The sequence below is a fragment of the Pseudophryne corroboree genome, chromosome 8 (genome assembly GCF_028390025.1).
Source record: "Pseudophryne corroboree isolate aPseCor3 chromosome 8, aPseCor3.hap2, whole genome shotgun sequence".
In the NCBI taxonomy this organism is placed as follows: Eukaryota; Metazoa; Chordata; class Amphibia; order Anura; family Myobatrachidae; genus Pseudophryne; species Pseudophryne corroboree.
The window spans coordinates 409,547,633-409,574,082 of NC_086451.1; the positions used below are offsets into that span (position 1 = coordinate 409,547,633).

The following is a 26,450-nucleotide window of genomic DNA, read 5'->3' on the forward strand; positions in this document are numbered from 1 at the left end:
CCCCCTCTGCGTCTGCTGCCAATTCCCCAGCGGCAGCGGAGGCGCCGTCTATTCAACAGGTGCTGGAGGCTATAGCTGGCAGTGAACAGCGTCTCTCCGATAAGATGGAAAAGGTGCAGTGCGATCTCTCCTTACTCCGACAAGATGTTCAACGTATCCGTGAGAGAGTGGGTGAGGCGGAGACACGGGTCTCCAATCTGGAAGATATGTGTGGCCCCCTGAAGCAGTCCGTATCCACGGTGACCCAGCAGGTTTCCTCCCTCCAGACCAAGCTTTTAGACATGGAGGGTCGGCTGCGCAGAAATAATGTAAGATTTGTAGGCCTGCCTGAAAGAGAAGAGGGCTCGCAACCGGAGGACTTCCTCGAATCTTGGCTTAAAGAGATGTATGGTGCTGAGTCCTTTACGGCCCAATTCACGGTGGAGCGTGCACATAGGATACCATCTCGGCCGCTACCTCCTGGTGCCCCTCCTCGCACCTTCATCGCCAAATTCCTGCATTATAAGGACCGTGACTCGGTTCTCCGCCTAGGTCGTACGAAGGGCCCGTTAGTCCGTAATGGAGTCAAGGTGTCGGCCTTCCCGGACTTTGCCGCAGACGTCCAGAAGGACCGAGCCCAGTTTATGCCTATTAAACGGCGTCCGCGGGACCTCAACATCTCATATTCCATGCTGTTTCCTTCAAGGCTCCGGGTTGTGGCGGATGGGGAGACCAAGTTTTTTAATTCCCCTAGAGAGGCGGCCCAATGGCTGGACAGATGTGCGCCGGGTGCTCGACAGCTTGCTCCGGACTGACCTCCTGCGTTGAAGAAGCTGGGGCCTAGACTACCTGAGGGAACGATTATAGATCGGGGAGCCCCCCTCCTTTGCATTGGTGGCTCAAGACTTTTACGTCCAAGTGCTGTTGGTTAGAGAGGGTTAGAGGTTTAGTTGAGAATCTAGGCCTTCTAAGCACTTGGTAGTTTTGGTTGATTGTTTGGGATATAAGTATGCCGGTGTTCGGGGTGGTGTACGGGGAGGGGGAAGGATAGTTGGGAAGCTGCTGGTTGCGGCTCCTTTTGCTGTTTTTGGTTTTCTTTCTTTAGTTTGTCATTTTTCTTATCTATGTATTTTCTGAAGCAAGGATGTTTAATATTTCAGATGCTATGGCTTACAACGCAGGGCTTGTATACGTCATGTGCTGCTGTTGTTAATAATGTCGATTCTCAGTTATATTTTTGAAGATGTCTATCCGGGTGGCACATAGAGCCTACATGGGGTCATGATTAACCTGAAATTTCTGGCATGGAATGTCCGAGGTCTGAATAACAAAATCAAACGATCTTTGGTTCTAAATATGATTAAGAAATACGACCCGGATATTGCATGCCTCAGTGAGACCCACTTGGAAGGACATAGGTTACTGTCTTTACGACGGGCCTGGGTGGGATGGGCTTATCATGCCTCTCATTCCTCCTTTTCTAGGGGTGTCTCGGTTCTGATTAAAAAATCAGTGCAATTTGAGTCATTATCGATCAAAACTGACCCGTATGGGTATTTCTGGAATGTAAACTGAGTTCCCAGCCCTATTCCATTTTAGCGGTGTATGTCCCCCCCTCCTTTTTCATATGCTGTGCTGCAGCAGGCTGCCTCTTTCATTGCTCCATCTCCTACCACCCCAGTGATATGCCTGGGCGATTTTAATAAACATCCTAGATTTATCCTTGGACCGATGGCACTCCCCGAATGTTGCGCTGGCGGGTGGTGGTCCTACCAAGTTTGCTGATTTCTTGGATAGTTTGCAGTGGGTAGATGTGTGGAGGCTTCGTCACCCTGCGGCCCGTCAGTTCTCCTGTTTTTCCAGCACTCATGGCTCCTTCTCCGGGATTGACCTGATGCTGGTGTCCCCCGCCCTTGTCCCTGGGATCATTGACATCCACTACGAGGCTCGAGGGGTCTCTGACCACTCCCCTCTGTTAATGACTCTTGCTGTGGAAAGTCAGAGGGGGCACTCTTATTGGAAGCTGCACCCCTCTTGGCTAGCCCAGCTGGGTGACTGCAGTGACCTGGAGACTCAGTGGGGGGGTTTCTTTAACGACAATGTAGGGTCTTCCCCGGGTACGATAGTTTGGGATTCATTTAAGGCGTTTTTGAGAGGTTCATATATTGGACGCATAGCGGCTCATAAAATGTCCTCAAGGGAGAGAGAACAGGCCCTTGAAAGCGACGCCAGGGAACTGGAGGCCCAATATTTGCTCGATGGTGCCCCCGCGACGAAGGCACGCTGGCTAGTGGCTCAGTCGGCTTGGTTGGCCCACCTGTCTGATAAAAACTCACGATCCCTCCTCTTTAAGGCTACTAATATTTATATGCAGGCTGATAGGACGGGGGGCCTCCTAGCCCGTCTGATACATTATGATCGTCCTGGGACTACGATCACCCAAATGTCCGATGGGGATGGCTCCTTTGTTGACACCACGCCGGACATTGCGCAGTTATTCCGATCTTATTACTCTGAGGTTTATAGCTCACAATTGACATGCTCTACTCTAGATCTCTCATATTATCTGGGGGGTATACGCTGCCCGCACTCTCCTCTGAGGCCTGTGAGCTGCTGGAGGCGCCTTTGACGCTCGAGGAGGTGACTGCGGCCATTGGTATGTCCCCTAATGGCAAGGCTCCGGGGTGTGACGAAATTCCCTCCGAGGTATACAAAAATCATATCGATTTTTTTTGGGCCCAGGCTCCATGCCCTATACTTAGATATATTTGCCAATAACGAACTTCCCCCTTCTATGTCAGAGTCAGTTATAATAGTGATTCCAAAGCCCGGTAAAGACCCTGGGTCTCCAGACTCCTATAGGCCAATATCCCCGATTCCCACCGATGCTAAGGTCCTGGCAAAGATATTGGCAGTACGGCTTAACACAGTGATCACCTCCCTCATTCACCCGGATCAGACTGGCTTCATGCCAGGGAAGTCCACGTCTATTAACCTACGTAGACTATATACCATTTTACAACTCCCACATGACTCCCCTTCTGACTCGGCTGTGGTCTCGTTAGACGCGGCCAAGGCCTTTGACAGCATTGAATGGGCTTATTTATGGGAGGTGATGGCTTGTATGGGCTTTGGACCCAACTTTATCAGATGGACTAAATTACTGTATCAACATCCGAGTGCCAGGATCTTGGTGAATGGCTATGTATCCCCCTCCTTTCAATTGTCCCGTGGTACTAGGCAGGGCTGCCCCCTATCCCCTTGGCCATCGAGCCCCTGGCCTGTTTGATAAGATCGCACCCAGATATTGTGGGAATCTGTACGGGTTCACGTGAGGATAGAATAGCTCTCTACGCCGATGACATGCTGTTGTTTTTGCAGGATTACACCAAGTCAATGCCCATTCTGCTACGTGTGATTGAGAGCTTTGGTGATCATTCGGGTCTTAGAATTAACTGGTCTAAATCATACATTATGCCAGTCATAGGCCCCCCTCCTACTGTTCCCAAAATCCCCCTGCCATTATGTTGGACGATACAATTTAAATACCTCGGAATCCAAATAACTAACGACCCTTCTGATTTTGTCCCTCTGAACCTGGACCCGACCATGCAGTGGGTCATGGGCAAATCCAAAACTTGGTGTAAGCTTCCACTGACGGTGTCTGGCAGAGTTAACCTCATTAAAATGATTATACTGCCAAAACTTTTATACATTATTCTCCAGTCCCCGGTATATATTTATCCAATATTCTTTAGGAAATGAAATAGCGTTTTATCCTCACTGATATGGGCTAACAAACGGCCTAGGATACAGTTAAATACCCTTACCAGGCAGCGCTCTGACGGTGGCCTGGCTCTGCCTAATTTTCAGATATATTACTACGCTGCTCAGCTGACTCATATTAGTGTGTGGGCGCAGGATTCTGGGGCTGATTCTTTACATTGTGAGTTTATTCGCTGTTACTTTCCTCACCTCTCTCCTGTGCAGGTGCTGCTGAGTAGGAGCATAGCTCGGTTTCTTCCCCCTATTATTTTCCAGGCCTTAAAGATATGGCGGGCCCTGAGAGACCTCTTGAGGTACGACGGCCTGGACCCAGATACCCCCCTTTGGTACTCTGACTGGCTCCCTGAATTACATGCGCTTGAGGGGCGGGAGGTATGGGCCCCTAGATCGGTGGTTTCCATTTCTCAACTCTACCTAGATAATGTACTCAAATCCTTTCAACAACTGAGAGATGAGTTTGACTTACCCAATTCCTACTTTTTCAGATACCTCCAGCTTCGTCATGCCCTCCAGTCCCAATTTGCTGAGTCCCCCCCACGAATCCTCCCATTTCCCATCAAGACCTTTGTGGCTACTTTGGGTCGAGCTAAGATGGTCTCCCTTGCGTATGGATATCTTCTTACCAAGCTCCATGCGGACCCTCTGACACGTCTCCGTGGAAAGTGGGAGGAGGATATGGGTCTAATAACTGAGGAGGACTGGGCCCTTGCTCTGGAATACCCTGCCAAAGTTACCAAATCTCTCAGATATCAGCAAATTCAATTCTTAATTTTACACAAAACATATATGACTCCAGCTAGGCTGGCTACTTTTGGGACGGGCGGATCTGGCCTCTGTCCTAAGTGCGGGGGGGAGGTGGGAACATTTTGGCATCTAGTGTGGGATTGCCCGAGGTTGAGGGTGTTCTTGTCGGGGGCCGGGTCAATTCTGGAGAGTACGGGAGTGACTGGCGGACTGCTTACCCCACAATTCTGTATTCTGGGGATGGGATGCTCTACTTCTCTGTCTGTTTCGATGGGTCTTTATGCTGGCAGTGTATGTGCCTTGGCTAAGGTTTGCATTGCGAGGCTATGGATGGCCCCTAGAGGCCCTCTGGTCTCTGCGCTCAAGACCTTAGTTAATGATACAATAATTAAGGAAAGATATATATATATGAAACAAAACGCATCAGCCAAATTTGAAAGGGTCTGGTCTCCATGGCTAGACTCCCCCCATTCTCACCTGGTCCCGCAACTATAGAGGGCACTGAAGTGCTAACTTACCAAAAATTTTATGTTTAATGATGTATATTTGAGATGCTTGGCGGTTGAGCCCTGCGTGTTCGCCTACTTATATGCATGACTAATGTGGTCCTGAATCAGATGATTCCTTCTCACTTTGCTTCTGTTTTTTGTTTTTCTTATTGGTTAGTTTAAGGGCGAAAATATAAAAGTTAATGCAGATTTATATATTTGGTTACGGATCTTGCAGACCCAAATGGTCTGAACAATAGGAAATCTTTGTATATTCCCTCATAGATATGACCTGTTATTCCACTGCTGTAAACTTCTCTCAAAAATTAGGTTCTGATTTGAGTTAATTGATTTATTTTGTGTGATATGACGATGCTCTGCAATGTCTGTACCTTATTCTCCAGACTACTGAATAAAAATTACTTTATTAAAAAAAAAAAAACAGACAGACATATGTAGGAGGGCCCTGCTCGCAATCTTACAATCCATAGGGAAATAGGCATAGATACACAAGGATAGATGCTACCTATTGCATAATGGTCCACCAGATTGCTAGGTTCTTAATGGATTTACTGTTATGATCACCCAACAATTTTGGCAAAGGGTCAGGAGGGTGTGAGAGTAAAGAAAGAGAAAATATGTGATGTTATGTGTACTGTGCAGAGAGAATGTAATTAGATAGGGAAGAATGGAAGGTTATGTGGGTGGGTCTGGAATTTCATAGGCTTGTCTGAAGAGGTGAGTTTTCAGGGAACGTTTAAAGGTTTGGAGACTAGAGGTGGAGCACACTGAAGAAACTTGCGCAAACACACGGTGAACATACAAATCCCACACAGAAATTTGGGAAGTGAGCTCAGGATCCAAGTGCTGTGAGGCTGCAATGCTAACTACTGTGCTGTACATAAAAGATATTTCGGAAATTATACCCCGATGTTGTCTAGTTTTGTTCTCTAGCAATGACTTCATTCTGCAGTGCAGCCTCGTCCTTTGCCAAAATCAATGGTTCTTAAAACCATGCAGCAGGAGAAGATTGATAAGTGCTTTGGATCTGTAAACCGCTCACATCAGCCAGATTATGAGACGGCGGAGGTGAAGAGCACACATGGTTTTACCTTCCTCTGCAAGGGAATACATTTATACATTACATGCACTGTTAGGTACACTCCCGTACTATTGTACGGCAGCAGAAAATCATTCAGATGTATAAAAAAAAAAAAAAACGATAATCGCAATTTTGCGGAGTATTGTTTTTCCACATTTTGGCAGGTGATACCTGCCGGTATGTGTGCTGATAAGCGCCGGCTGCTGGGTTCCGGGCTGCACACCGGAGATCTAGCGGTGGTTGAGAGAGAATATGCATGCGCACTGGTGACAGCTGGGAGGTGAAACAGAGCAACACCCACCACACCGGTGGCTGAGATGTTAACACATCTTGACGGTATTGCTTGCTGCTTTGTCTCTGTAAGGGTCAGACCCAGGTCCACTGTGAACAGCAATGACCCGAAAATAACATGGGTCCATCATCCAAAATATGAATGAGGGTAAGTACTGAAATCCCGGCTTTAACTCGTGTTCAGTGTGCAGAAAATATTGGTACCATATAATAACTGTAGGTATAAAAGTCATACAACACAAGTTATATGCTTGTATGGATTACTCACCGGGTAACCCCACCTTTGGCCGGAGGATCACCTCAATCGTGGACTTGTCATGCATCTCTTTGCTGACTTTGATCTCTGCTGGGCCGTAGACTCCAGCCAGGACTGATGTGTCTCCTGGAGAAACAGTACAATATTAAACTGTAGATACATTCTGTGTCTTCATTGGCTGTTTGGTTATCTGTGTGTCCAAGTTTCAACATAATACGTGGTTTTAAAATAGATGCTAAGTTATTAAGGGGGAAACAAGTCCCTAAATATAAGAAATAGTGGTCTGTCCATTACTAGTAGGTTATTTGGCTCCCGACAACAACAAAAATTGACCCTAGTGTGTAAGTGCGTACAAGTGTTTATGGCAGACTCGATGGGCCAAGTGGGTCTTATCTGCTGTCAAATTCAATGTTTCTATATCCGCCGACTGCCTGTTGCCCCAACAGAGCGGCTGGTGAGGTCAGCATATGGCCGCTTGATATGTCTGTGTGGACGTCACCCTGGACGGGCTCTGGAATACGCCCTGCAGCTGTGATGGGCAGTCGGCGCGTCACCCTGGCGGGCCCTGCAGCCACTGTATGGGCAGTCGGCGGGCCCTGCAGCCACTGTATGGGCAGTAGGCGGGCCCTGCAGCCACTGTATGGGCAGTAGGCGGGCCCTGCAGCCACTGTATGGGCAGTAGGCGGGCCCTGCAGCCACTGCATGGGCAGTAGGCGGGCCCTGCAGCCACTGTATGGGCAGTCGGCGGGCCCTGCAGCCACTGTATGGGCAGTCGGCGGGCCCTGCAGCCACTGTATGGGCAGTCGGCGGGCCCTGCAGCCACTGTATGGGCAGTCGGCGGGTCACCCATACACACAGCCAGAAATTTAGATATTTTTTGCAGGGCTGACATGATATGTCTGAACAACATCGTTCACAGACATATCGGGTATACACACCCGTCGATGACCTACAGATATATCGCCCATTTGATGCGGCGATAGTGGGGATTGGTACTTGGGATCTACAGTTGCTATATGGGGAAGGGGTTTACCTAAATTAGAGTGATGCAAACATCTAAACTGTGAGTTGAGATTATGATGGAGTTTACTGCCAAGTTATGCTCAATGTCTTGCACCTTATATGACAGATGTGTATGTACTGGGAAGAGATGTAAAGTAGGCAGATCTGTGTGGATATGATAGCGGAGATTACTGAATGAGTGGCTGATTATTACTACACCTCTCACTCTTGGTATACTTATAGCGGCACGCAGAGATGAATGCTGTATCTGTAGGTTATGAATGACCGAACCATTATAACGGGTAAGCAGCATTTACAGACACAGCAGTGGAGATCTGAATGTATTTTGTAGCCAGGATCCAGTGCAGGGAAATAGGATAACTCAGGGCAGGATGTATTAAGATACATCGCCGCCCATCGCAGCAATGTTGATCGCATATGTACTAACATATGCGATCAATATCGCAATGTGGTGACGGAGGCCCCCTGCGATACCTGTGAGGTGGTCTGCGGGGGATCTCAGTCACCTCCCAGGGGTCTCCACACTGCCTACACGCCAGGAAGCAGGCAGCCCCTGACGCCTCCTCCTCCCCCCTGCAGCCGGAAGGACCTCCGGCTGCGTTGCTAGGGGTAGGAGGAGGTTACCTTCCGGTACCAGGGCTGCCTGGAGGAAGGTATGCCGGGGGTCGGAGGGGGGGTCGGCGTCTGCGGCGGTTGGCGATAAGATGCCCATAGGCTTCTACAGGGCATCGCCAGCTGGACGGCGAAAAAACGGTGGTGGGGTCTTAGTACATTTGAAAATGCGGTAATGCCCTCAATCTGGCCATATATTTTAGTAATGATGAAGAGCAGTTATTGCCCTCACTTATAGGTGATGCTAAAAATTTGCAGCACAAATTACTCCAACATTATATAAAGCCTACAATGACATCCGTAAAGAGGAATCTTCTCTGCTGTCCATGGTACTGAAATCATTTATGCAACTGAGTGGGTGAATCAAAACGAAGTATTCTAGCTATCATTTTATAGACTGTACTACATAAATCACAGCTAGAATCAGATTGGTAGTTATGGGCAATATGTCCGCTTGTCGTCTTTGGAAGGTTTTGTAAATCTCCCCTTAAAATAAGAATTTACTTACCGATAATTCTATTTCTCATAGTCCGTAGTGGATGCTGGGAACTCCGAAAGGACCATGGGGAATAGCGGCTCCGCAGGAGACTGGGCACAAAAGTAAAAGCTTTAGGACTACCTGGTGTGCACTGGCTCCTCCCCCTATGACCCTCCTCCAAGCCTCAGTTAGGATACTGTGCCCGGACGAGCGTACACAATAAGGAAGGATTTTGAATCCCGGGTAAGACTCATACCAGCCACACCAATCACACCGTACAACTTGTGATCTGAACCCAGTTAACAGCATGATAACAGAGGAGCCTCTGAAAAGATGGCTCACAACAATAATAACCCGATTTTTGTAACAATAACTATGTACAAGTATTGCAGACAATCCGCACTTGGGATGGGCGCCCAGCATCCACTACGGACTATGAGAAATAGAATTATCGGTAAGTAAATTCTTATTTTCTCTGACGTCCTAGTGGATGCTGGGAACTCCGAAAGGACCATGGGGATTATACCAAAGCTCCCAAACGGGCGGGAGAGTGCGGATGACTCTGCAGCACCGAATGAGAGAACTCCAGGTCCTCCAGGGTATCAAATTTGTAGAATTTAGCAAACGTGTTTGCCCCTGACCAAGTAGCTGCTCGGCAAAGTTGTAAAGCCGAGACCCCTCGGGCAGCCGCCCAAGATGAGCCCACTTTCCGTGTGGAATGAGCTTTTACAGATTTTGGCTGTGGCAGGCCTGCCACAGAATGTGCAAGCTGAATTGTACTACAAATCCAACGAGCAATAGTCTGCTTAGAAGCAGGAGCACCCAGCTTGTTGGGTGCATACAGGATAAACAGCGAGTCAGATTTTCTGACTCCAGCCGTCCTGGAAACATATTTTCAGGGCCCTGACTACGTCCAGCAACTTGGAATCCTCCAAGTCCCTAGTAGCCGCAGGTACCACAATAGGCTGGTTTAAGTGAAACGCTGAAACCACCTTAGGGAGAAATTGAGGACGAGTCCTCAATTCTGCCCTGTCCGTATGAAAAATTAGGTAAGGGCTTTTATAGGATAAAGCCGCCAATTCTGAGACACGCCTGGCTGAAGCCAGGGCTAACAGCATTACCACTTTCCATGTGAGATATTTTAAGTCCACAGTGGTGAGTGGTTCAAACCAATGTGATTTTAGGAACCCCAAAACTACATTGAGATCCCAGGGTGCCACTGGAGGCACAAAAGGAGGCTGTATATGCAGTACCCCCTTGACAAACGTCTGAACTTCAGGAACTGAAGCTAGTTCTTTCTGGAAGAATATCGACAGGGCCGAAATTTGAACCTTAATGGACCCTAATTTTAGGCCCATAGACAGTCCTGTTTGCAGGAAATGCAGGAAACGACCCAGTTGAAATTCCTCTGTAGGGGCCTTCCTGGCCTCACACCACGCAACATATTTACGCCAAATACGGTGATAATGTTGCACAGTTACATCCTTCCTGGCTTTGATCAGGGTAGGGATGACTTCATCCGGAATGCCTTTTTCCTTCAGGATCCGGCGTTCAACCGCCATGCCGTCAAACGCAGCCGCGGTAAGTCTTGGAACAGACAGGGTCCCTGCTGGAGCAGGTCCTTTCTTAGAGGTAGAGGCCACGTGTCCTCCGTGAGCATCTCTTGAAGTTCCGGGTACCAAGTCCTTCTTGGCCAATCCGGAGCCACGAGTATAGTCCTTACTCCTCTCCTTCTTATGATTCTCAGTACCTTGGGTATGAGAGGCAGAGGAGGGAACACATACACTGACTGGTACACCCACGGTGTTACCAGAGCGTCCACAGCTATTGCCTGAGGGTCCCTTGACCTGGCGCAATATCTGTCCAGTTTTTTGTTGAGGCGGGACGCCATCATGTCAACCTTTGGTTTTTCCCAACGGTTCACAATCATGTGGAAGACTTCTGGGTGAAGTCCCCACTCCCCCGGGTGGAGGTCATGTCTGCTGAGGAAGTCTGCTTCCCAGTTGTCCACTCCCGGAATGAACACTGCTGACAGTGCTATCACATGATTTTCCGCCCAGCGAAGAATCCTTGCAACTTCCGTCATTGCCCTCCTGCTTCTTGTGCCGCCCTGTCTGTTTACGTGGGCGACTGCCGTGATGTTGTCCGACTGGATCAACACCGGCTGACCCTGAAGCAGAGGCCTTGCCTGACTTAGGGCATTGTAAATGGCCCTTAGTTCCAGGATATTTATGTGAAGTGACGTTTCCATGCTTGACCACAAGCCCTGGAAATTTCTTCCCTGTGTGACTGCTCCCCAGCCTCTCAGGCTGGCATCCGTGGTCACCAGGACCCAGTCCTGAATGCCGAATCTGCGGCCCTCTAGAAGATGAGCACTCTGCAACCACCACAGGAGAGACACCCTTGTCCTTGGAGACAGGGTTATCCGCTGATGCATTTGAAGATGCGATCCGGACCATTTGTCCAGCAGATCCCACTGAAAAGTTCTTGCGTGGAATCTGCCGAATGGAATCGCTTCGTAAGAAGCCACCATTTTTCCCAGGACCCTTGTGCATTGATGCACTGACACTTGGCCTGGTTTTAGGAGGTTCCTGACTAGGTCGGATAACTCCCTGGCTTTCTCCTCCGGGAGAAACACCTTTTTCTGGACTGTGTCCAGAATCATCCCTAGGAACAGCAAACATGTTGTCGGAATCAGCTGCGATTTTGGAATATTTAGAATCCACCCGTGCTCTCGTAGTACTACTTGAGATAGTGCTACTCCGACCTCTAACTGTTCCCTGGACCTTGCCCTTATCAGGAGATCGTCCAAGTAAGGGATAATTAAGACGCCTTTTCTTCGAAGAAGAATCATCATTTCGGCCATTACCTTGGTAAAGACCCGGGGTGCCGTGGACAATCCAAACGGCAGCGTCTGAAACTGATAGTGACAGTTCTGTACCACAAACCTGAGGTACCCTTGGTGAGAAGGACAAATTGGGACATGGAGGTAAGCATCCTTGATGTCCAGAGACACCATATAGTCCCCTTCTTCCAGGTTCGCTATCACTGCTCTGAGTGACTCCATCTTGAATTTGAACCTTTTTATGTAAGTGTTCAAGGATTTCAGATTTAAAATAGGTCTCACCGAGCCGTCCGGCTTCGGTACCACAAACAGCGTGGAATAATACCCCTTTCCCTGTTGTAGGAGGGGTACCTTGATTATCACCTGCTGGGAATACAGCTTGTGAATGGCTTCCAATACCGCCTCCCTGTCGGAGGGAGACGTTGGTAAAGCAGACTTCAGGAACCGGCGAGGGGGAGACGTCTCGAATTCCAATTTGTACCCCTGAGATACTACCTGCAGGATCCAGGGGTCCACTTGCGAGTGAGCCCACTGAGCGCTGAAATTCTTGAGACGGGCCCCCACCGTGCCTGAGTCCGCTTGTAAGGCCCCAGTGTCATGCTGAGGACTTGGCAGAAGCGGGGGAGGGCTTCTGTTCCTGGGAAGAGGCTGCCTGCTGCAGTCTTTTTCCCCTTCCTCTGCCCCGGGGCAGATATGAGTGGCCTTTTGCCCGCTTGCCCTTATGGGGACGAAAGGACTGAGCCTGAAAAGACGGTGTCTTTTTCTGCTGAGAGGTGACCTGGGGTAAAAAGGTGGATTTCCCAGCCGTTGCCGTGGCCACCAGGTCCGATAGACCGACCCCAAATAACGCCTCCCCTTTATACGGCAATACTTCCATATGCCGTTTGGAATCCGCATCACCTGACCACTGTCGCGTCCATAACCCTCTTCTGGCAGAAATGGACAGCGCACTTACTCTTGATGCCAGAGTGCAAATATCCCTCTGTGCATCTCGCATATATAGAAATGCATCCTTTAAATGCTCTATAGTCAATAATATACTGTCCCTGTCCAGGGTATCAATATTTTCAGTCAGGGAATCCGACCAAGCCACCCCAGCACTGCACATCCAGGCTGAGGCGATTGCTGGTCGCAGTATAATACCAGTATGTGTGTATATACTTTTTAGGATATTTTCCAGCTTCCTATCAGCTGGTTCCTTGAGGGCGGCCGTATCAGGAGACGGTAACGCCACTTGTTTTGATAAGCGTGGGAGCGCCTTATCTACCCTAGGGGGTGTTTCCCAACGCGCCCTAACCTCTGGCGGGAAAGGGTATAATGCCAATAATTTTTTAGAAATTAGCAGTTTTTTATCGGGGGAAACCTCATCACACACCTCATTTAATTCATCTGATTCAGGAAAAACTACGGGTAGTTTTTTCACACCCCACATAATACCCTTTTTGTGGTACTTGTAGTATCAGAAATGTTCAAAACCTCCTTCATTGCCGTGATCATGTAACGTGTGGCCCTACTGGAAAATACGTTTGTTTCCTCACCGTCGACACTGGAGTCAGTGTCCGTGTCTGGGTCTGTGTCGACCATCTGAGGTAACGGGCGCTTTAGAGCCCCTGACGGTGTTTGAGACGCCTGTACAGGTAATAACTGATTTGCCGGCTGTCTCATGTCGTCAACAGTCTTTTGTAAAATGCTGACACTATCACGTAATTCCTTCCATAAGACCATCCAGTCAGGTGTCGACTCCCTAGAGGGTGACATCACTATTACAGGCAATTGCTCCGCCTCCATACCATTTTCCTCCTCATACATGTCGACACAACGTACCGACACACAGCACACACACAGGGAATGCTCTGATAGAGGACAGGACCCCACTAGCCCTTTGGGGAGACAGAGGGAGAGTTTGCCAGCACACACCAGAGCGCTATATATATAAAGGGATAACCTTATATAAGTGTTTTTCCCTTATATAGCTGCTGTATAGATTTATCTGCCAAATTAGTGCCCCCCCTCTCTTGTTTTACCCTGTTTCTGTAGTGCAGAAAGGCAGGGGAGAGTCAGGAAGCTTCCCTCCAACGGAGCTGTGAGGGAAAATGGCGCCAGTGTGCTGAGGAGATAGGCTCCGCCCCCTTCTCGGCTGCCTTTCTCCCGCTTTTTTAAGGAAAAATTGGCAGGGGTTAAATGCATCCATATAGCCCAGGAGCTATATGTGATGTATTTTTTGCCATCTAAGGTGTTTTTATTGCGTCTCAGGGCGCCCCCCCCCAGCGCCCTGCACCCTCAGTGACCGGAGTGTGAAGTGTGCTGAGAGCAATGGCGCACAGCTGCAGTGCTGTGCGCTACCTTGTTGAAGACAGGACGTCTTCTGCCGCCGATTTTCCGGACCTCTTCAGTCTTCTGGCTCTGTAAGGGGGCCGGCGGCGCGGCTCTGGGACCCATCCATGGCTGGGCCTGTGATCGTCCCTCTGGAGCTAATGTCCAGTAGCCTAAGAAGCCCAATCCACTCTGCACGCAGGTGAGTTCGCTTCTTCTCCCCTTAGTCCCTCGGTGCAGTGAACCTGTTGCCAGCAGGTCTCACTGAAAATAAAAAACCTATACTTAAACTTTTTCACAAAGCAGCTCAGGAGAGCCACCTAGTGTGCACCCTTCTCGTTCGGGCACAAAAATCTAACTGAGGCTTGGAGGAGGGTCATAGGGGGAGGAGCCAGTGCACACCAGGTAGTCCTAAAGCTTTTACTTTTGTGCCCAGTCTCCTGCGGAGCCGCTATTCCCCATGGTCCTTTCGGAGTTCCCAGCATCCACTAGGACGTCAGAGAAATATCCTAAACTCCATGTTTATTGCTGTATACCATCTTGTCCAAGTGTTTATTTAATACTTTATGGTTCTAGTGCATTCAGCAAATAAAGGGGCAGATGTAAGAACGTGCGCTATGTTCTTTTTGCACATAGCGGAAGTTAGCGTGCACTGTTACCGCATTACAGTTATGTATGATGCGGCTCACAGCGGGAGTTTAAGGCAATCGCAATGCGCATGGGGCCGCTTTGTCTGAGGCGCTGTGCATATACCTATTTGCTGGCCCCCTGATGTATTAACGGCGGGACTGTCACTCACCGCTCGTTATATCCCCTCTCCCACTTCACCAGGTTAGGGCTGGCGCTGCAGCACTGTTGCTGCTTTCATGTGTTTTTTTATTTATTAAACTTTATTGCACGTGGACATTCTTCTGCTGGTCCACACAGCCTTATTGCGCATGCGCCGGGGGCCACCGGCGGCGCAGGCAGGAAGCAGGGGAGAAGGGCACATGCTCACATCTGCGGAGCCGATCCCAGCCGAGCCGATGTGGAAGGAGCACTATCGTGGGACAGGTGAAATAACGCCCTCCCACATCGGCAGCCAGTCATATAATACATTGTGGCGGTGGGAGGGGGCGTATCACCACAATAATGTGGTGATACGCCCCAAGGCACATAACGGCCGTTAAGACATTTTTCATACATCACCCTCAAAGTGATTAATGGGCCACAAGAACTGAAGTGTGACACTTAATAGAAATAGGTTATTATGATCTGTGCAGCACATTAGTTAGTGGGTAGGTATAGCAACATTTTGGCATTTTTGGGAAAGGTTGCAAACTAGCAAATGAAAGGCGTAGGATTTACAGCTGTACTCAAATGACACACTACCATTAGCTAAAGCTCTGTGCCTATGGCTTACATTCTGATGCTTTATACTAGGCTGCTGTGTGATGCCTCACTGCTCCCATCCTACTGACTCAATATAAGACTTATAGGGGGCGATTCAAATGTTTGAAAAGTCAGCTGGGAGTCTGTTTTTTCCTATTCGACAGGAAAAAACAGACACCCAACCGACTTTTCAAACATTTGAATCTCCCCCTGATAGTGCATAGAACGCCATTACTATTAAAGCTGCAGGAGGAATCACTGATATCCTAAGGAGCCTCTACAGAAACAACCAAAAATAGGGATTGATAGTTGTAATAAATGTGCAGGGCCCATCCTGCGCGTGCGCCTGCATTTACTGCTGGTGACACACAGTAAATGCGAACGCCTCTGCCTGATTGACAGTCAGAGGCGTTCGCGTGGCAGCACCCGCGCTGATCAAAAAGATGGCGGCTGGCCTCCTGCCATTGCAGTCAGGCTGTGCCGGCAGGAGCCATCCACAATTTCAGCTATCATGCTAAAATTGTAGTGAGATCGCAATTTCAGCGCAATCGCAGTGGGTGGGTGGCGGGCTGCATGCTGGGCGGCCTTGCTCTGTGATGGGTGACCACCAGCATGCGAGCTGTTTAGCAGAATTTACAACCCTTACTGAATAGGGTCCCAAGACCTAAAGCAGAGCAATAACTCAAGGTACTGTAATTTTTTTTCTTCCTTTTTATATGCCCCAATGATCACCACTAACTATCTATCTAGCTCAGGGGTGGGGAACCTCCAGCCCGCAGGCCGTATATGGCCCGTAGCTGTCAGCGTGTCTGTGTGTCAGCGAGACATGCCGCCCCTCAGTCCGGAGGTGGCGTGTCTCATCTGTCAGGACAGGGAGGAGAGCGCAGCTATGTCCGGCGGCAGCAGCAGGTAGGATCTCAAACCAGCCGCCGGTTTGTGAGCCAATCAGCTTGCGGACCGGCAGCCAATCAGGAGCCACCGCTGCCGGTCTACGAGCTCGGATTGGCTCACGAACCGGCTGCTGTTTTGAGGTCCTACACACCGCCACCATCGCCTGTCATAGCCGCGCTCTCCTCCCTGCCTGGCCCCTGACAGCGGTGAGCAGCACAGTGGGGGAAGGGGGGGGGGGATGTGTGGGGCATTTGTGTATCAGGCAGTATGGGGGCATATATGGCACTGCTGGGGCCATTTGAGTATCTGGCACTGCTGGGGCCATTTGCGTATCTGGCACTGCACTGGCATATGTGTATCTGGCACTGTCCTATTGGGCGCATATGTGTATCACGTCCCATTTTAATTGGCCACACCCATTTTTTGGCACACGCACTCAGCACCACTTAGGGGCATAACTAGGGGGGGGGGGGGGCAGGGTAATTTTTAAGTTAATAATTTTTGTCTGGCCCCCCAAAGGATTTTATAAATATCCAAATGGCCCTTGGTAGAAAAATGGTTCTCCACCCCTGATCTAGCTGTTTGCCATCTACCCACTGGGTTTAACAAATACTGAACTCAAGGTATTCAGCAACATTTAGCCTTTTTGGGACGGATGTAATAAAGTCCGAGTTCGGCGGCCGTGCGGGATGCAGGCTGAACTCGGAAGTTTTTTGTAAAGGGGCAATCGTGTACAAGGCTAAACCATGCAATGTACATGATTGCCCCTTTTAAAAAAAAATGTCCGCATTCGGCCAGCATCCCGCCGAACTTGGGCGCTATTACATCCAGCCTTTGGTTCTTTAGTCACACACTTTTTAAAAACTGCCAATAACTATGCTTTAGGAAGAGTCTATTTATTCTCGCGCCAGTCAACAAGTTCATAGATGTTTTTTTTTCTGTGCAACTCATAATGAAATATCTACAGACATAAAATATTCATATTGTCTCGTAACACGTTGAATATATACAATGGACGTGACAAATGAACAATAGTTTAACTCAGAGGTTCCCAAACTGTGTGCCGTGGCTCCCTGGGGTGCCTCGGGACACTTGCAGGGGTGCCCTGGGTTGGTGGTCCAGGACCAATTCAAATTATTCATGGTCAATATAATAGGCAAAACTAGCGCTGGTGGTTGCCAGTCATAAAATATGTGGCCAAACAGAAGCAAATCTTGTCCCTCACCACACAACTGACCCTAAGGATGACATATAAAGGCAATCTACTTAATGTAATATTTCTTTCTAAATTTCTCAATAAGAAATTTTTGGCCTAGCGGTGGCGTGAAAAAAATTCTGATATTCTAGGGCGCCGTGATTCAAAAAAGTTTGGAAACCACTGGTTTAACTGCTAAAACAGACAAACAAGTTGTCATTTATGTTGTTATTCAACATTTATTCAGAATTATGTTTTTAATGACAATATTTAAACAATATTTTTGTGGAATCCATGTTAAAAGAAGTGACACTAGTACACCATGACCAATGATATAAAGGATAATGGGGGTCATTCTGACCTGATCGCTCGCTGCAATCGGGTCAGAACTGCGCAGTGCGTTGGCATATGGCTGACAGCCGACGGCTGTCGTTGCCTTGCGATCGCCTCTGCCTGATTGACTGTCAATCAGGCAGAGGCGGTCGCTGGGCGGCACGGCAGCGTTTGGCCGCCGTTTTGTAAGCGCAGTCCAGCCAACGCAGGCATGGCCGGACCGTGCAGGGGGCGGGCCGCAGCGGCTACGTGATGTCACACGCAGCCACTGCGAGCCGGGCACCGACGAGTAGCTCCTGGCCAGCGCGCAAAAGCCGGGCTAGAATCCCGGCATCGGTATGCTGACCACCGGGATCCAGACCGCCGATCACCTGACTACATCCCTTTGCCAGATGTGATGCCTTCATTTCTGACACATTCTACAAATCCACTGGAAATCTAGAAAACATGAACTGTTAGGGGTCCTTGAGGACTGGTGTGGCAACCCCTGATCTACAGAAATGTCTCTAGTCAATGTTCAATGCAGCAGCTATATATAATGCTAGGCATACATTATACAATTATCTGAGGGGTCCACCTGATATCAGTACATATAGGCCCTCATTCCGAGTTGATCGCTCGCTAGCTATTTTTTGCAGTGCAGCGATCAGATAATCGCCGCCTATAGGGGAGTGTATTTTCGCTTTGCAAGTGTGCAATCGCTTGTGCAGCAGATCGGGACGAAAACATTTATTGCAGTTTCTGAGTAGCTCTGGACTTACTCAGCCGCTGTGATCACTTCAGCCTGTCCGGTCCCAGAACGGACGTCAGACACCCGCCCGGCAAACGCTTGGACACGCCTGCATTTTTCCAACCACTCCCAGAAAACAGTCAGTTGCCACCCACAAACGCCCTCTTCCTGTCAATATCCTTGCGATCGGCCGTGCGAATGGATTCCTCGTTAAATCTATCGCCCAGCAACGATCCGCTTTGTATTTGTACGACGCACCTGCGCATTGCGGTGCATACGCATGCGCAGTAGTAACCTGATTGATGCGCTGTGAAAAACGGCAGCGAGCTATCAACTCGGAATGACCCCCATAGTTTTAGTGAGACAGACTTCAAAATATTGATCGGGTGTACAGTCCAGCTTGCCTGACAGTTGTGGCCAGATACCACTGGTTACAATCATCAGGCACTCATGGACGGCCGCTGTGTTGTCCACTGTGGGTGGTAAGGCCTTCCATGTGGTATTCCCGGTACACACGTGACACCGTAGATCGAGAAATGTTGAATGTCCCTTCCGTCGGCCACCCCCTTTCATACTCTGATAATTCACGTCACCATGCCATGCGCAGCCTAGCCTGTGTACAAACTGACTCACGAGATGTCAGATTACAACGGATGCAGGTCTGGCCATTTCCAAGATGTCACAGTACGGTGGCGCCACCTATTATTACCTTTACATACTGCTATCCCATGACTTTTGACACTTCCGTGTATCTGACTGCAGTCAGGACTAGAATATTTGAAAACAAATAAAATAAAAACATTGACTAAAAACTGCTGCCACTTATTTATATCACAAGCAGCCGATTAGCTGCTGCACCGATCACACTGCACAACGTGCCGGATTCAAGTCCCAACAGAGTAATGGCACATGCTGCAAAGTACTGATTTTTGGAACTGTGCACTTGCGCAGCATGGGTCTGTGACGAAGCATGCAGATCCACAGCCTCCATTTTTGGGGAGTTGCCACCGTGTGGGGGGAGGGACGAGGCCAGGATCTCCATAGGAGGATGGAGATTTAATGGCCTCTTTGCTGTATCTGCGGCGGCATGGTGTCGCAGATGATCTGATGCCGAATCCTAGACACAGCTGAGATCACTAACGCAAGCAGGAGGCGTGGCACTTCCTGCTTCATTAACATAAGTGCTATTGCTGCTGCTTCCATGTAAGCAGCAGCAATAGCTACTCCAACCACATCTGTACCAGGCCCAATCTGTATACTCGGAAGTGTATTTCAACACTGGTTTCAGAGTCCACAACTAGCTTTTAAGCTGTAAACTATTCCTCACTGCCTATAACAAAGAAATGTACAGATGGCGCTTCAATTCAAAGGTGCTGCGATCCACCAGCCGGGATGGTCACTAATATCCCAAGAAAGTTCAGTTAATGTTCCAAGGTTTAGCTGTGGTGCGCTCCCTGGGTCACTATAGGCAATGTTCGCAGTCCGAAAGGAGAGTGTTCGTATCTATTGAAGAGCTCTCTATTCAGCAACACTTCCCCGCTCCAGTTTAAATGGTGTCCCCAAAATAGAAAGAGAGAGCAATATATAGTGAAGTACAGTAGGACTCAAGTTTGTTCACATAAGGTGATGAACCAAGTCACACGTATTCTAAAAGTGCAATAAAGATCAAAAACTGGAATCCACCATGACTTGGCAGGCCCACGTACCAGAATTAGTGGGGTGTCAGTGGCGCCCACCCAAATATGCCTGTAGTATCACTTCCTTTGGTTTGCGGTTATACACGACCGATCTCCTCCAAATTCCTCCACCACTTCACCACAGAAAAGAGATCAAATCTTATAGCCATTGTGACAGGACGGTACCGTACGAAAGCACTCGCCGCTTTCGCGTCCCGTTGGCTGCGCACAGAATGGAAGGTCAAGCCGCACGAGGCCTGACCACATAGGGGATTCCCGCTTACCGTCAGTAACCGCCTGTTACTGACTCCACACACTGCGCTGTGGGCGGGTTCTCGCTGCCACCACCAAACTCCTAACCTGTCGTGGCGTTTGGAACCACGGTTCTGCTCTGTATGTGCCGACGCACTGCCTTACCACAGCTGTGTGGTGCTGACGAATCCCCACTAGCCACTTGCTAGGCCTCTACCGGTAGCTGGCAGAAGGCGGAGCTTGGAGACGTTAGGTGCTTCCCTGGACAGCCGGAGAACGGGGCTAGGTTTGGCCTAACCCTGTAGGTCACAAGATGAAGCAGTCTTCTTGAGGCAATGATGTTTATTTGCTCAATGATAACCTTTAAAAAGGCTCCTCCCTATTGCTAGGGGCAACAGCATACAATCAGATGTTTTCAGCAGAATAAGATGGTATAATACACAATCCTATGGGCCAACTGCCCTCCTTTTATCCCTCTCCAAGACCCCTTACCACAGGGGGTAAGCCCGCCCTGTGGTGCACAACCAATCAATGTTTACCCATGAGCTGTGCATGCCTTGGTCTCATGCACAGCTTACATTGTCCCCTATGGACAGTGGGGAGTGGTCGGTCTCCTTTGACTCTCCCATCTTGGAGGATCAGGATACGCCCCGGTGCCATTCAGTCTATGCTGGGGGGAAGTTTTCCCTCCTAAACTGACTTCCAGAAACCTGCCCGGGACCTAGCCCACTGGCTGCAGCCTGGATTTGGGCTCCAGAGCTGGGCAGCCTGGCTCCCCGGTCCAGGTTTCTAGGCCACTACGGGTGATCTACATGGAGCTCCAAGAAACCACTCAGCTTGTTTCATAGCTGAGCTGCTTCTCTTTCTCCCTGTGCCCCTTGGAAGTGTGAGGCTGGATGGGAAAGCATTCCGTTTTTGGGGAAAAGGTCTGGGAGAATCCATCAGCCTGCACAGCCATGGATTCCCCCCTCCTGGGACACACAACCAAGTAAGTGCAATTTACCTTTAAATACATTACATTTAAATCACACTGTACATGTTATACATTTAAATACACTCTGAGCCTGCACAGGCTCCACATACCTAGGCACTGCAGTGCCTTACAACACACTGTACTTTCTATTATTTTTTACACAATGTCTGGTTTGTGGAATACTGTGTCCTAGTCCTGCAGCCTGGCTGCTAGGACCCTGTCTGTGCTGGCTCCCCTAGCCCTGCAGCCTGGCTGCTAGGGCTCTCTCAGTGCTGGAGGTATGGGGCTGGCTTCCCCCACCCTCCAGCCTGCCTGCCTGCCACTGGGGTCCAGGGAGCTGGCTCTCCCTGTCCCCCCAGTGTGGCACTAACTTTGTGGCCTCGCCGCACGCAGCGGCGCACCCCCCTGTACCGAAGCCCGGCGGCCCGGGACACTTGTCCCGGCCGCCGTGACTCTGGCTCTGTTGCAGCGCTGAGGTGCCGGGAGCGTAGCTCCCGGACCCCAGCGCTCATCATCCTGCTCACCAGCCTAATTGCACCCACGCCGCTAGGGAGCCGGCTAGCCCGGTCCCCCATGAGCGGCGCCTGTGGTGGCCTCGCCGCGCAGGGAGCCGGCTAGCCCGGTCCCCTGTATGCGGCGCTGATTTTGGTGTCTCGCCGCAGCGTCCGGCGGGGAGCCGGGCTGCGGCGCACCCCCCCCTCGCCGGCCAGCAGCCCGGGACGTCCGTCCCGGCTGCTGCGGCTGGCCACCCGTGCTGGGCTGAGGCGTCGGGAGCAGAGCTCCCGGCCCCCAGCGGCGGCTCTCCCTTCTCCCCGGCGCGCACACTCCAGTGCGCCCGGGGCTGCACCGATCGCTGCCGGGAGCGGAGCTCCCGGACTCCGGCGGTCAGCGGCTGCCCTCTCCCCCGGCGCGCACACTCTGCTGAGCGCGCGCCGGGGGCTGCCCTCACTGCCGTGGTCTCCGGAGAGGTCCGGGACCACGGCACATTGAAATAGTCTTTTTTAACAGTTTATAAAACACGGCGCCTAGCGCCCAACACATTTAAAAACTGGCGCCAAGCGCCCTTTGTCTGTTAAAATGGCGCCGGGCACTAGGGGTTAACCCCTTCAGTGCCGCGGCGGCCATTTTCCGCGTGGCTGGAGCCTCTCCGGCCACAGCCATAAATGTCCTGGAACAGAGAAGTCACAGAGTTTACTTCACTAAAGGGAAGTATGTTGTGCAAAACAGCTATAGCTACAGGCACAAGGGGGGTAATTCCAAGTTGATCGCAGCAGAATTTTTTTTAGAAGTTTGGCAAAACAAAACAAAAAAAAATTGTTTTTTTTTTGCCAAACTGCTAAAAAAATTCCTGCTGCGATCAACTTGGAATTACCCCCCTTGTGCCTGTAGCTATAGCTGTTTTGCACAATATACTTCCCTTTAGTGAAGTAAACTCTGTGACTTCTCTGTTCCAGAACATTTATGGCTATAAGATTTGATCTCTTTTCTGTGGTGAAGTGGTGGAGGAATTTGGAGGAGACCGTTCGTGTATAACCGCAAACCAAAGGAAGTGATACTACAGGCATATTTGGGTGGGATGCAGTCAGTTTACCTCCAATCAAAATCCCGACGTTCAAAATCCCGACACCAATTGACCGATGGTCAAAATCCCGACAAGGTCAAAATCCCGACATGGACAAAATCCCGACATTTAAAATACCGACATTTAAAATACCGACAAGGTCAAAATACCGACACGTGAAATGCCGACAGGTCAAAATACCGACATGAGTTTTTCATGATTTTTTTTAATTGAAACCGACTTGTTCATACTTTACCATCCCAGTGGACCTGGAGGGGGAATATAATAGTGTGCCCGAAGCATGGCGAGCGCAGCGAGCCATGCGAGGGGACGCGGTACACTTTATATGGTGTCCATGTTGACTTATGTCGACATACACACAAAAACAACAAGAAAATGTGTGTCGGTATTTTGACCTGTCGGCATTTTACATGTCGGTATTTTAAATGTCGGTATTTTGTCCATGTCGGGATTTTGACCATCGGTCAATTGGTGTCGGGATTTTAAACGTCGGGATTTTGATTGGAGGTATTTCATACCGATCCCATTTGGGTGGGCTCCACTGACACCCCACTGATTCTGGTACGTGGGCCTGCCAATTCATGGTGGATTCCAGTTTTTGATCTTTATTGCACTTTTAGAATACGTGTGACTTGGTTCATCACCTTATGTGAACAAACTTGAGTCCTACTGTACTTCACTATATATTGCTCTCTCGTTCTATTTTGGGGACACCATTTAAACTGGAGCGGGGAAGTGTTGCTGAATAGAGAGCTCTTCAATAGATACGAACACTCTCCTTTCGGACTGAGAACATTGCCTATAGTGACCCAGGGAGCGCACCACAGCAAAACCTTAGAACTTTAACTATTCCTCACTGCCTGACTAAGCAGGTGCCTGTCCACCGGCCAGTCCTGCCATCTGCTATCACGGGACCCTGAGAGAGTGGCAGTTGGAAGCGCAAGAATGGGGCAGAATGCAACAGTCTCCTCCAGTGCTAGGGATAATGGACTCTCAATGTAGGAATCAGTGCATCTGGACTGGAGTATTGTAGGGCAACTGCAATGTATTACTATTCATGTAGCATACATGTACTACGCTGCACTTTGCAGGGGATATCAGGCATTCACAAGAGTCCCAGTGGAGCCTGGACACACATTGCTTCATTTATTTGTCAGAAGCCAATTATCTACTAGTACGATCCTTACCCTAAAGCAGGGGTATGCAACATGCAGTCGAACAGTTGCTGTAGAACTACTCATCCCAGCAGGCCCTGTCACACTAATAGCAAAATGACATGCTGGGATGTGTAGTTCCACAGCAGCTGAAGGGCTGCATGTTGAATACCCATGCCCTTCAAGGGGCCAGCACCGAGGGGCACAGTGACCGGCTGCTCCTTACCCTGCAGGAACTTGGCAGATCCATCCGGCCGGCTCAGGCCGCTCTGCTCGCAGCCTATCTCCCGCAGCCCGGTGACTAGAGGCATCGGCGCCTCCATCTCTAGGCTCTAGCAGAGCAGCAGCACCACCACCACGCGCCGAGCACTTCCGCCTCTGGGGTCCTCGCCTGGCTGCCCGCTGCACTGCCGGTGGGAATCGCGCCGGGAAATTCCGAGAGTTAGTGCCCCGTTCTCATCAGAGAGACCGTTCAAGGCTGATAATGTATCCCGGGCCAAGAAGGAAGCGCAGAAACCGGGTACCGCCGGGGGCCCTGAGGTGAAGGCAGGCGAAGGACCGGAAACCTGGGAGAAGATGGCGGCGCTGAGGGCATTGCTGAGGATCCGAGCAGCTGTAGGATGGGGAGCAAGCAGGAGACAGCAGGTGAGGAGAGCCGGCCCCGGTGGTCGGTCAGTCAGACAGTGTACCATACATGGCCTAGGCAGAGGTGCAGTGTGTATATGTGTATATATATATATATATATATATATATATATATATATATGCATGCATACATATATATACACACACACACTGCTATGTGTATTCATTCCATACGCAGAGCACTGACATTATATAAGGTATACAGGTGGAGGGGTCAGTATGTATTCCATATGCACAGCGACCACACAGCAGGTGCACAAGACATATGCACAGTGACAGGGCTCCATATATTGCATATGTATAGTGGCATTATATAACATAAATATATACTATTACAGATTAGCACTGGGTTTGAAGCTATCCATGAGCTGGGTGGTGTAAGGCAGAGTAACATTAGTGCCATCAGTACTGCACGGTATACAGGCAGTGACGGGGCCCCATCAGTACTGCACGGTATACAGGTAGTGACGGTCCCCGTCAGTACTGCGCGGTATACAGGCATTGACGGGCCCCGTCAGTACTGCGCGGTATACAGGCATTGATGGGCCCCGTCAGTACTGCACGGTATACAGGCAGTGACGGGCCCCGTCAGTACTGCACGGTATACAGGCAGTGACGGGCCCCGTCAGTACTGCACGGTATACAGGCAGTGACGGGCCCCGTCAGTACTGCACGGTATACAGGCAGTGACGGGCCCCGTCAGTACTGCACGGTATACGGGCAGTGACGGGCCCCGTCAGTACTGCACGGTATACGGGCAGTGACGGGCCCCGTCAGTACTGCACGGTATACAGGCAGTGACGGGCCCCGTCAGTACTGCACGGTATACAGGCAGTGACGGGCCCCGTCAGTACTGCACGGTATACAGGCAGTGACGGGCCCCGTCAGTACTGCACGGTATACAGGCAGTGACGGGCCCCGTCAGTACTGCACGGTATACAGGCAGTGACGGGCCCCGTCAGTACTGCACGGTATACAGGCAGTGACGGGCCCCGTCAGTACTGCACGGTATACAGGCAGTGACGGGCCCCGTCAGTACTGCACGGTATACAGGCAGTGACGGGCCCCGTCAGTAGTGGTTATCAGTGATTGAGACAATACAGATACAAATGTGATGTATAGGATGGTAAATGCAAGAATGGGTCACTATATAAGGGGGATCTAGGTATGGTGATTAAAAAATATAGAGCGAGTAGAACAGTACCTTCTATATGTGCAGCACAGCATGAGGAATCTTATATATACAAGGGTGTTTCAATAAGTAATGTAACAAGACCTCTCACATGTGTAATGTTCTGTATTTCATTTTAATTTCCGGCCAGAGCAGGTAGACCCCTGATTCCCCCTCATGGCCATCAGTCTGTGCCTCATATCAGTCATCAGCTGTAATTGTTTCCAATTGTAAAGTACAACGGAATTTGCTGCTCCATACCAAACACTGTTCATAATACAGTCAAATATAGATTGCCAATTGGATTGATAAAATATGGAATAGGAATATGTTCAGCTGAAAGAATTATACAGAAGACTGTAGGGAACTGTACGATTACAGTCCTTCAACGTTTCTAACCCTGTACTCCACTCTCTGCTCTGTAATGCGTGTTACCCCTGGATTGCTGCCTTAGTGATCTATTGATGTGATTGTGCAGAAATGTAGTGGTTCTGGAGTGTATAAATGGATCATGTGGCCAGCTTTATACATCTCCCCTCATGTGCCTATCCTTCTCTTAC

General features: G+C 49.8%; 2 protein-coding genes across 6 annotated transcripts in view; one reads left to right on the forward strand and one right to left on the reverse strand.

The window, feature by feature from the left end:
* The window catches only part of EXOSC5 (exosome component 5), a 91,016-nt gene extending 66,535 nt beyond the window's left edge, over positions 1-24,481 (reverse strand). For 2 of the 5 annotated variants that reach the window (XM_063937845.1, XM_063937848.1), the window contains exons 1-2: positions 24,301-24,481; positions 6,659-6,772 (exon numbers count right to left, since the gene is read on the reverse strand). In XM_063937845.1, coding sequence (XP_063793915.1) covers positions 6,659-6,772; positions 24,301-24,397 — 211 coding nt within the window. In that variant the 5' untranslated portion in view covers positions 24,398-24,481. Of the gene's footprint in view, positions 1-6,658; positions 6,773-24,300 lie in introns of those variants that run through there. The other 3 variants (XM_063937849.1, XM_063937846.1, XM_063937847.1) reach the window with 3 other exon arrangements.
* Positions 24,482-24,635: 154 nt separating this feature from the next.
* BCKDHA (branched chain keto acid dehydrogenase E1 subunit alpha) overlaps positions 24,636-26,450 on the forward strand; it is a 48,406-nt gene continuing 46,591 nt past the window's right edge. The window contains exon 1 of the mRNA XM_063937837.1: positions 24,636-24,719. Within this exon, the coding sequence (XP_063793907.1) occupies positions 24,651-24,719 (69 nt within the window). The 5' untranslated portion in view covers positions 24,636-24,650. The remainder of the gene's footprint in view (positions 24,720-26,450) is intronic.